General features: G+C 35.2%; 1 protein-coding gene across 1 annotated transcript; it reads left to right on the forward strand.

Annotated features, from left to right (window-relative positions):
• The first annotated feature begins 767 nt into the window (after window positions 1-767).
• On the forward strand, window positions 768-9,017 carry LOC108669020 (transmembrane protein 164). Its single transcript, XM_018156303.1, has 7 exons — window positions 768-1,023; window positions 1,458-1,590; window positions 2,016-2,132; window positions 3,617-3,695; window positions 5,964-6,064; window positions 6,368-6,538; window positions 6,985-9,017. The coding sequence occupies exons 1-7, from the start codon at window positions 806-808 to the stop codon at window positions 7,522-7,524; spliced, it is 1,359 nt and encodes a 452-aa protein (XP_018011792.1). The 5' UTR covers window positions 768-805; the 3' UTR covers window positions 7,525-9,017.
• The last annotated feature ends 3,252 nt before the right edge of the window (window positions 9,018-12,269 follow it).

A 12,269-nucleotide genomic window follows, 5' to 3' on the forward strand; every position in this document is an offset into this window, starting at 1 on the left:
CATACTATTGCCAAAACACTAGGTCTGGGCCGTCTGGCGGGAAAAATGTTGAGATCCAAAGAGAGACAGTGTGTGTCACCCAGTGAGAACATCGAAAAATGTGTCAAAGTTGATGTTGACCTTGCTCTACCAAATAGTGATAAACTGTTTGTGTAGAAAGAATATTATGGTTTGAGACTTTTAAATATGTGTGAATATATTAGGAATCCTTTAAGGATACTTGTATTTGCTGATTTCAAGTGGTAAAAAAATTAATAGATGAATAAGTTAAGAGACAGTTTTAGACACATAAAAACAAATTCTGACACAGCTTGGAATTAGTAGTAGGCAGAAAGTAGTTGGTATTACTCCACTTCTATAAAATGCCATACACGTCACCACCACTTTATAAATTGCAATTTATTAACATGGCACTTGATAGATACAGACATGGCAGAAATTTGTGAGCAATACAAGCTGTAACTAAATATGGGCACCAATTCAATTTAAGGTTTATATCCATGACATGTTTGAAAGCTTCAAAAATACCATATCTGGACCTAAAAGATCCTACTCAACAGTCAGATTGTCCACTTGATACTTGACTTGAAATTTTTGGAACACATGATTTTTTACTTCAAGTCCAAACTTGAAGCTTGAGCCAAAAATTGTGCATTGTGATTCGTTATTAGTATTTGGTAAATAATTTTTTTTACTGATAAATTTCTCATCTGAAAATAAAAGCATCTGGAATATACCGTATGTCTGGAATTTATTTATACTTTTTCTAGCTTTTCAGACAATAAATGACTGCAAGTGGTAAAGAATGCCAGACATTTCTCGTTACACATTGGCAACTTCATTAGACTGGAGTTATGGTGGAGTCAATAGCAGCTTACCTGGCAATGGAGGCCCTTTGTGTGCTTCCTTCTCCAGTGTCGAGCGAAGAATATTTGAGACAACACTTGCATCTATCCTATCTATTTTCTACACTTGGTGGGGCTTGCGCTGTCTCTCAATGCCTCCCACTTTACATTTTGTCAGGTAATAATTGTTGCTCTTATATATATTTTAAAACTTTTTGTATACATTTTAGAATTTTATGATATTCAGTGCAGAAGAAAATGTATTGCAAACATTTGAGGAGATTGAGTATTTGATTTTAGTGCTGTTCCAAATTTTCTGATTAAAAAATCATTTTCTGATTAACATGTTATTTGCTTTTATATTTATCCCAGCTTTCAAATATTTTGTAAATTCCAATAATTGTTGCTCTTATATATATTTTGAAACTTTTTGTATACATTTTAGAATTTTATGATATTCAGTGCAGAAGAAAATGTATTGCTAACATTTGAGGAGATTGAGTATTTGATTTTAGTGCTGTTCCAAATTTTCTGATTAAAAAATCATTTTCTGATCAATATGTTATTTGCTTTTATATTTATCCCAGCTTTGAAATATTTTGTAAATTCCAGGAAAGATCGTGGTGGCAAGAGGCTGCTGTTGGTTGTAGTGTCTATGGTCTTTGGCATGGAAATTGGCTTCAAGTTTGCATCTAAGCAATTGATATATTTATTAAATCCTTGCCACATTACCACTGCTTTGCAGGTAAGTAAAAGTGAAACTCCTACATTTCTCTGTGCTCTTGAACAAAAAGTTAACTAGGATAATTTAAGAAGAATTTTGCTTGATGACCCTTTTGATTTCTCCAATCAAACTTCAGTCTGTTAGCAAAATGTTGATTGCCTCGATTCCCAAAGATTATATATATATACTTTTCTCAATATATTTGTAATTTTGGTTATAGTATTAGGTTCCAAGATGTCCAAAAAATTCATTTTTTTCATTAAAAACTGCAAAAACTGTGAATCAAGGCTTGTAATCTGGCTCTATAAGAAAGACGCTTTGTTGTAATAATCATAATTTATCTTGGCATTTGTTGTTCAAATTCTTTCCTTCTTTGAATTGAAATTAAGATTTATGAGTGAATCTGAATTTCAATACATGGAGCTAAACATTGATCATGATTGCAGATATATCTTTTGGCTGCTCCTCCCAGTCGTTTTGTGACTATCATGTTCCGCATCCACCTGAACTACCTCAATGGTGCCATCCTGGCCATTCTCTTCCCTGTCACAAACACTCGAGTGGTGAGGTGGTGCAGTCTAGGGACTTCTATATTTGGGCTGAATTAGGTTGTTAGGGTTGATTTTTGCTAACAAAATTACATTTACTGTATTTAATAGGCTTTTGAAAGCTGCTCTTCTGCACTACAGTAATACTTCCTTGGAGTAGAATGATTATACCGGTATATCTCATAGTATTTGGGGATTTAGCAGTTTTAATGTTACATACATTCAACTTATGAAAATGGGATGAATGCCATTAGTGACTTAGTGTATATACCGTACTGACAAATGCTTAATAATGCCTTTTTGGATGGTTCTATGTGTGGAATTGGAAAATAGATTTTGAGATATTTCATATTTTGCTACGTACTCAATTTGATTTTAAAATAGTTAATTAATGCACAAGCTTGTTTGGCATGATCTTAGAAACTGAGTTGTTCTTGCATATATTTATCCTGGGGATAAAATGCAATATTCATTGAAAATTTGGATGAGAAAATTCATTTAGGATTTATTTTTTATGGCTACTCTTTGAACTGCAGAGATCGCATGTTATGTACAGTACCTATATACCTATAAGTATTAAACATACGTTTGATACGTTTTAACGTATGTTTAATACCTATAAGTATTAAACAGATTCATTACAGAATTTTCCCAAATTTCATGAGCAATATCAATTTTTTCCTCAGTTCAAATAAACAATTACAAGAATAAATCATCACTTAGTATAAAATTCTTTTCAGATTACTTCAGGAATTCTGTGCAGCTCATTTACATCTTACATTCTATAAATATCACCTCATGAACCACTTCTGCTTCTAAATTAGATAGTTGGAACATTACCAACAATGTCTTAACTATATACCGTATGTTTTTAATTTGGTCCTATTCTTCTTATGAATAAGTATGTTCACATTGCAAAAATGATATGTAAAAAAGTAATTTCAATGCTTTACATTATTTACTACGTAAAAAGTAGATCTTCAATTAGATTCCACTCATCAATTTTTTTGATGGGGAAAGTATGGCATTTATGCAATTGGAATTTTATGATTCATAATATTCTTTTAGTATATCTGAAATTTCACTTTTCAAAGAGGAGCACAAAAATTGTCTCTCCATAAATGCATGATGTAGCATAAAATTCTCAACAATATCTGATAATTCATAAAGAAAGCTAGGTAGGTATTCTTCTCAGTATATTCAAGTTTAAAAATATAGAGAGAATACTGTACCTACTAAATTTTTATCCTTTTGATTCATTAATATGCATAATTACAATTCATGAAATTTGTAGAACTCTATTTCTTTCAACTCACTAGGGGTTTATCATGTATATACTTCTTGCAGCTTGGATGATTTTTTATACTGATTAAAGATTTTTTATAATGATTTGGTTAAGTCTTGTGCCATCTTTTGTTTGAAGCCGACTATTGCACTAGCTAGCTGCAGTAAAAACTCAGAGTTACATTGCTTACCTTCTTATGTATATTTTTTCCCAGTTGCCATTTGAAGAAGAATTGTATTGGCTGCAGCACACGCTCATGCTTGTCACACCTTATTATCTCCTGCGGCTCGGAGGTTAGTTCAAGTGCATGATTATTTTGCCACGCTGCAATAGCTGAGTGATTTTTGGCAATGCTTCTTTTACAAAGTACATATTAAGAAAAAAACTTGTGAACATTATGTGGATCTTTATTTTGTGGATCTTTATTTATTTTGCCTCGCTGCAATAGCTGAGTGATTTTTTGGTAATGCTTCTTTTACAAAGTACATATTAAGATAAAAACTTGTGAACATTATGTGGATCTTTATTTTGTGGATCTTTATTTATTTTGCCTCGCTGCAATAGCTGAGTGACTTTTGGTAATGCTTCTTTTATGAAGTACATATTAAGAAATAACTTGTGAACATTATGCGGATCTTTTCAAACAATATTTGTATGTCAGGCATTGGACTTTGATATGCCAACAGGAATTGTAGTGGTGTGGCATCATTAGAAGCATTCTTGTCTTACTAGAGACTAAATAGTTGGGGTGAGAAACGTCCTTGAACTTGGTCTTGTCTCTAGTTTTTTTAGTCAACTCTTGCTGCACTACGACTGAACAGACATACAGATAGCAGGAACTGGCTTGAGGGGATGATAGGTGTGCAAGTGATACATGATGGAGGATGTAGCATAATACAATAGGAAGCAAACATTGCATTGACAAAAATATGATGACAAAATTCTAACATGTGACAAATGCATTGACAAGTAAAAGTGTGGGATCATCAAAACCTTTTTAAGCAAACGCCGCAAGTCACCCGTAATGGGGCACAAGTAGGCAGGTAATCTACGGGCTGCAGGATCAAGCAAGACATGCTGCAGGATCAAGCAAGACATGCAGCAGGATCAAGCAAGACATGCAGCAGGATCAAGCAAGGCATGCTGCAGGATCAAATACACTGTATAACTTTTTTTTAAATCAATTAAAGATAAAAGAGGACAAAGCAAGACAAGTACATGCATTAGCCCTGATCTGACATTTAAAGATTTACATTATTGAGCCTAGGAAGTATGGAGAACGGGTGAGGGGGAAGAATGCATGGTGCAGTGACATATAATGATACAATGACCACACCACTGCACTATGGAATATGATATCTTTGAATATGTGATGAACATAGAATATTGATCATTAAATAATAGCTAATGAAAATAATATGTGGACTAAAGTATATTACATCCCATTTACTGTAGGATGTCCTATCACTTCGATGCACATTTTTGAGTGATAATGATGAGACTGTTGTGGTCGATGTGACGCATGCTATTATAGGTGATACTGGTGATTCAAAAGGTACAGCAGCATTTTTAAATGGATATTGACGGTAATTCCTTAAGACGTTGTGGCAAACTGTTATCCTTTATTAAAAAAATATGTAATGATACGAATAAATATTTCTGGTATTCTATGTAGTTTTTCTGGTATTTTAATCTGCAGTTTCCTGTATTTTATCAAATGTAGAAACCGTATATATACCAGTCACTAACATGTCATTTCATGATTAGCTTGCAAATTGAGATTTGAGGTCTTGTTCATGCATTGTTTGGAACTAGTCTGATCTCGTTATCTTCAAAGTTTTATTAACACCTCTATTGCATAAAAAGTTATGGAATGCATTGTAGTCAATTTATCTCATTTCCGCATTACATATAACTCCGCAATCCTTATCCTAAAAACGTTGCATTAACAGTTTCTTCCTCTGAAAATATTTTTTATTCAATTAATGTCAAGATCCATGTACAGTTTTGGAAGAAATATGCAACAATCACTCATTAATGTTAGCCTGTCGGGTATTTATTGATAATTAAATGATTTCATTGCCTAACAGGCTTACACAACCAATTTTGATATTCTGCTACAATACTTGGAAGATCCCGAACAAATATATAAGGGTTTTCTTCAGAAATCAGTAACGCATTCTTGAATTTCACTATCATGCAAGGGGTATCCTAATAGACTAACTGTGATAACCCTATTTTGTGCTTAGAATTTTTTGGATTAAATTAAGATTGTAATCTATTGATATTAGTTGTTTTATTTATTTAAATTTTTATCATGCAGGAGTAGTATACACAATCGAGGACCTGCAAGACATGATTCATCATATATAATTATTGTGCATGAGTATACACAATAGAGGACCTGCAAGACATGATGCATCATATAGACTTATTGTACAAGAGTAGTATACACAATAGAGGACCTGCAAGACATGATTCATCATACAGACTTATTGTGCAGGAGTATACACAATAGAGGACCTGCAAGACATGATTCATCATGTAGACTTATTGTGCAGGAGTATACACAATAGAGGACCTGCAAGACATGAGTTGGACCAGTTTGTCTACGGGCATCATCTTCCTCTACCACTTCCTGCCGCTCCAGGCCATCGGTCTCGTGAGTAGCCTGGCTATTTGTATAAAAATTTCTTTTGTGTAATTGCTTGATCTGAATTGTTTTACACCCCTCACTGGGGATCAGTAATAGTAGTCATTTTTCTATATTATATGGAAACTTATATTACCTTTCTAATAAATCTGTGAATGAGAGAATTCTCAGGGCATTTCAAGCATCTTAAGATGAAAATAGGTAAAACAAATCTTTTAAGTAATAAAAGTTTTTGAGTATTTAATATCATTTGGAATGTAAGCATTTTGGAATGAAAAGAATTGTTCAAGTGAGTGTGTCCTACCACCACAGTTGTCTGAAGTGAACCTGAACAACATGCTGTGCCCGGCTATCAGTGATCCTTTCTACGGCCCCAACTACCGCCTCTTTGCTCTCGTGCACCAGTCTTTGTGTATCCCTCTGGTGGCCAAAACGTTCTGCGCCATCGCCACTTTCTTCATTACGACCTTCCCTCTCACTAAGGTACCTACATCTTCATTTCGCCAGAAAATTGAGAACTAAGAATGCAGTGAACACAAAGAGAGCAATATTTTTAATTGTCAAGCAAAGTTTTTCATTCGTGGTTGGCCCGTCCTCTCAAATGTTATGGCCCTACCTCAGTGTGATTCTAATTTGGCGTACACTGTAGTATTCATGTGATGCATTCATTCATTAAATGAAGTTTGAATTTCTCAACAATTTCTTCTGCTTGTTATTGTTTGTAAATTTGTATTTACAACTTTTCTGGCAATAGGTAGTTCTGTGAAGGATTCAAGCTCATTAAGTAGGCTACAAAGTAATATTACTCCCATAAAACATCTCAAACTTTTACTAAAAGGTATGAAATGGACATCAATGATTAATTAGATCCATAAATGTTGAGTTGCAAAAAGATCTGAATAAACTTCACCAGTTGTTTACATGGGCAGGTTAAAGACGTGCTTGGCAGCGACGTGTCGTTCAGCGCCTACGACGCACGTTCGAGAAACGGTCTGCGGCATGTCTGTCCACATACCATCATAGGAGACCCTGCCACCGGATCTCGTATCCATGCTCCTGTAGGCTCCTGTATCCATGCCACGTGTCCTTGTATCCACTCGAGCACCAGCACTTCCTCTGCCTCAACTTCAGCTAGCAGTTGTGAGAAAATTGGCTGCAGCAAAAATGGTGCAAGATTTCGCGGAAACCACAATGGTAATAAAAATGATGAGGACAGCCACAAGACTTGCCGTAACACAAATGGTGCTAACCAAACTGATGGTGACGACGACAAGAATTGCAACGACAGCAATAGTGCTATGGCGTGCAGCAGCGGCACCAACGGAACTTTGAACATAAGAGACCCTGTGATCTATGACGGTCAATTGGAGTGCACTGAAGAATTTCTCGTCACTGAAGGCTATGAGTTTTGCTGCGGAGGATTTGGTAATGCCAAAGAGTTTCTAGCCAACCACGAGCATTGCAACTAGTATGCCTGAATTGTCTATGCTAGAAACGAGAGCCTATGATGGTACATTTCAGCCACAGGGAAGGTAACAAGCCATGATTCTTTTAAAAAAGCAGCGTCTCCTAGCCTTTTTTTGCACGTATTCACGGTATTTCGATCACCTTGCGTTCTGCATTGATTTTATAAATCGCATATGCGATTAGTTTCATTTCTTGCATATACCAGTCACCTGTATTCACTTAGATCTATGTGAGGCTAACATTAGTTAAACAGTTGACCAATAACAATGGTATAGGTTTGTATACGCTGGTAAATGTATCTGAAGGTTGTTAAAACTTGACAAAGTTTGTGATGTTCTACACGTTGTAAGGTCCTCCTTCTTCTCTGACATATATCTTTAGAAGTGTGTTGTATAAGCAATTTGTAGTACTTGATTAGTTACTGTAGAATAAGTCATCCCTGAATATCTTAAGCAGAGAAATATACATTATATCATTATATAAAGTTTAAAATGTCATCGTGTAATGCCTTATATTTTTGTGTGCTTTGTGTTTTTCTTCTATGTTGATTAATTGTCCTGCCAAAGATTTCAATCTTCGATCATAAATCCCTTTATTGTACCTACTTCTTATTATTGTTAATGTCTTTTATTCTACTTGCTTTTGTGGCTTGCCATATAAATATATTCATCTTGCTTTGTTAGAGTATCGTATTGATAATTCAGCATAGAACTCTTACATTTCTCTCTAACGTATTTGCTAGAAAATTATGATCGTCAAGTATTATGAAAATGTATTGGTTATACTTACATTCAAACAAGGTGATAACAGTAAAACCAAAGTTGATTATCTAGCTGTGTCTAATCCTGATAATTTTTTTCGGGTAATGAACTCGCTCTAATTTTCGCATTTCTTCTAATGAGTCGAGCTTTTCATTTAGAGATTTCCTTAACTCGTAGAGCTGAAGTCAGTACAGCAAGAGTGCGATGAAATTGTTCCTTTCAAGTAACTTTACTTGTGCGTGCGATTACCAAGATGGTGTCTCGAATTTGTACCATACCCTGTTGCATTACTGTGATGGATTTTACGGATACCTTACACTTAGTTCTACCTCGGTCCATTTGATCGCTTGTAATGATTAATATTTATGTAATAATCTAACTTGCTGTGCTTTTTTTTTTGTTGTAATTCTTGATCTCTCTCACCTACACCACCATTCTTCCCAGTAACGATCCATGTGATGAGTTATTCCTTATAACCCTAAACTCAAATATTGAACCTGAACTCAAAGATGATAAATACCTTCCATATTTAATCAATAATAAACCTTTTTGTGCGCGTTGGAATGCTACCTTCTGTAAGTTACAATGTGTAATTTCGTGGTGGGATCCAAGTGTCGTCTTACATAGGTCTTCCCTCGCTAAGCTCAAATCGTCTGCTACGACACTCTTGCCTCTGACCATTTCTTAGATCTGGGGCCGTATTATCAAAACTTCGTAGGTACGCAAAATCGACTTACGAGTGGCGTTGCTATGACAACGTAATACTAAAGGTGGAATTATAAAAACATTTGCGCGGGAAAAAATTTAGGCTTTTAGCTAAGACTTGCGTACGAAAGTTTTGATAATGCCAAAATTAGGGTGTATTTACGTACCACAGAACTTTTTTGTCGTAAGTACAAAAAGTTACGAAGCTTTGATAATCCGGCCCCAGGAAAGCAATACCGTGTTTGTGTGCGCTCCATGTTCTGAGGCTATAAGTTGAGAGAACCGTTACATGTGTAAACACTTGACATGTGTGATGTGATATTAACATCTATGGAGCGGACGGTGATAACGCTATAACAAAGAGATATAGTAGTTGCTGCTTGTCATATATGTCATAAATAGGCCTGTCTGATCGAATGTAGTTATTTACTTCAGGATTTTATTTGAATCTATTCAATTTTGGGAGCCTTGATTTTTCTTCTGGAAAAAGTATTTAATGTTGTCTTGACTTCGTAAATCGTAGAGAATTTTATTGTGAGAAAAAAAATATCGTAGTAGCTTAATTGTTTGCCACCATGTATTTAAGTATAAAGTAATCCTAAGCCTTTTAAAGAAAACTCTCGGTGGAAATCATGTCACTTTGTAACACTGCAAATTTATGTTCAAGCTACAACTGCATTCTTTGCTACTTTTTTGCTATCTTAGCTTCTAATCCTCTGAATGTGATCTTTTCCATCGTCAATGTATGTACTTATTGCTATCATCTGGGGAGACTTCACGAGTCGCCCCAGACTGGCATAATTTTCTTGTTTTAGCTAGAAACTAGGCTTGTACCGTAGTTAAGACACTTCGATGTATTTCAAAGCGCTTAAAAATTTATTTTTATCGAACGTGTTAATGTGATGATAGAATGAAACTCTTAAATCCTAAATTGAATTTCTTAGCTGGTATTGTTATAAGTCAATGTTACGAGTAATTTTCATTGATAAATGTAGATTGATGATTTTCTACGAGCGACGTAAGAGATGCCGCCCATAAATTCCTTGCATCATAACTTGTTGAATATTATTTGGCTTGAATTATGTTGATAGTGCCAGTTATACATAATACTTCAGGTATTCAAACTCCACATTTTTTTAGGAACTGACGTCCATCCTTCAGGTAAACTCTGTTCGCTAGACTCTGCAACCAGGGCCCATACTTTCAAAACTCGCTAAGTGAACGTAAGTACTTACGCTCTATTTTCTTGTCTATGATTGGTGGATTTGGCTTGAAAGGCCGTCAATGATTGGCTGATGAACTTACGATCTCTTAACTTTTTTTGAAAGTATAGGCCCAGGTCGGTCCCCGAACCTCTTATGTTATGAGACCCAGGCTGCAGGCTGATATGTTCTGATAATTTTCCACAAGTGATGGCTATGTTGGATTAAGCTTAACCCTTTCTCTCGACAGTAAATATTCTTACTAAAGGTGCTTGTACACGGGGCTAGTACTAGCGGCTAGTAGATCATAAAATTGCCAAATGTCTGCCGCTTGGTGTCTATCCCGCAAGGAACCTTAGACACCAAGCGGCTGAAATTTGGCAATTTTCTGATCTACTAGCCGCTAGTACTATCCCCGTGTACAAGCACCTTAAGCTTTTGGACACGAAATGTGTGCACTCGCCCACTTTGTTCGATTATTTGCATTATTGCACTCTATTTGATTAACTGCATTCTGCATAAATTCTGAATTGGATTTCATACATGCATTTACAAGTCATCTAATGAGCAATTTTTCCTGCTGTGACTTTTACGCTACATGCGATTTATTGTAGGCCTGTTATTTGTAACTTTATTTAATTTTGTTTCTCGTGTTCTGTTTCCGTCCTTCTTATTTATATTTGCGACATTAAATCTATATATTCTGGAAAATAGTATAGTATATGTATTTGTATGGTTTCTTTGATCATTCGTAATGATTTTAGCTTCATATTTTTATCTAACTTTTTATCAATTAATCTCTTAATCTTAAACACCTATACCTGATCTCTACGTACTTCATCACTACTTTCATGCAGTTCATTGAAGAACAATAAAATCTTATTCGTTTCGTCCACTTGATTTCTGGTGCAGGTTCTTTTTCTGAAATAAGTGTTGTTGGAGGTGGCGCTCCAGCGTGGACTAGAACTAAAACTAACCAAGGATAGAAAAGTTTGACATCAAAGACGAGTGTGTAATGTGCATCAAAAATTTGGTTGCTCTTGATCACAATTGTGTGTCCAACCGCTGATAATAACTTTATTTACTGCATGATTTTTATATTATCATGATATTGTGTTAATTAAATGTTAATTAAGTTTGAAATTCAACACCGACGAACTCCCAACAATATATGGTGCATTGTTCGCTCGCTAGCTGCACGAAAATGTCACCGGAAAGGACCAAGGACCTAGTGCAGCATTTACCTGGTGTACGTACATTACTGGTTCGCTAATATCTCGATTTATATGCCTAGAGTTTGGAAATTTTCTTCAGCTTCATGATTCGCGTTTTTATCTCTATATTATAACTCTTAAGTATTTTTTGATTGTTTTTTTTTTTTGTTATTTAAGTTGTCATTTCCGTGAGCTTTGGCGCTACATATCAAGCAAGCTTGTTTGATGATTTTTTTAAGCTCATTGTTAATCTCATAGAAAGTTATTCTATCTTATCCTTGAACGAGATGAAGATACGAATGATGTCCTTTTTTATATAAGCTTATCAAATAATAGATGAACTTTCTACGCGAATTTTTTTAGCTTAACTACCAGATGCTGATTTTCTTGGTGGCTGCCTGAAAACGAGTCGTCCCAATACTTAAATTGAGCGGACTTGCGTGTTTACACACAAATATTGACCGTAGTTAACTAGTTAGCTAACTAGTTATATGCACATTATCTAGCTAGGTACATGCACAGTAGCTAACTAGTTAATGCAGTGTTGGTAACTAGAGTGTAGAGTGGTAGGTAGTGTTGAGTAGAGATATGGTGCTGTGATACGCAGAAAAATTTTCCTCGTCTAGGTAGGAAGCAATGCTTGAGATTATTGGCGTAATTAGAATGTATCTAAACGTTAGTCATCCCTTCTCAAATTAGGTACGTTGTCGAATTCTTGATGTCTCATAACATTTAAGGGGGATTTAAAGTATTGACAATATCTGGTATATTTATGCCTTGGTACGTCTATTGCATGGCCACACGAGTTCTTTTTTATTAAGTTCATTTCGTCGGGGTACTTACTGCAAAGATCCTTTGTGATGGT

The sequence above is a fragment of the Hyalella azteca genome, unplaced genomic scaffold, assembly GCF_000764305.2.
Source record: "Hyalella azteca isolate HAZT.00-mixed unplaced genomic scaffold, Hazt_2.0.2 contig6127, whole genome shotgun sequence".
NCBI lineage: Eukaryota > Metazoa > Arthropoda > Malacostraca > Amphipoda > Hyalellidae > Hyalella > Hyalella azteca.

Coding starts and splice junctions, on each gene's coding strand:
- LOC108669020 (XM_018156303.1), top strand. CDS start 806: ATGCCAGACATTTCTCGTTACACATTGGCAACTTCATTAGACTGGAGT. Junction 1,024..1,457: donor CCCACTTTACATTTTGTCAG/GTAATAATTGTT, acceptor TGTAAATTCCAG/GAAAGATCGTGGTGGCAAGA. Junction 3,696..5,963: donor TTATCTCCTGCGGCTCGGAG/GTTAGTTCAAGT, acceptor CTTATTGTGCAG/GAGTATACACAATAGAGGAC.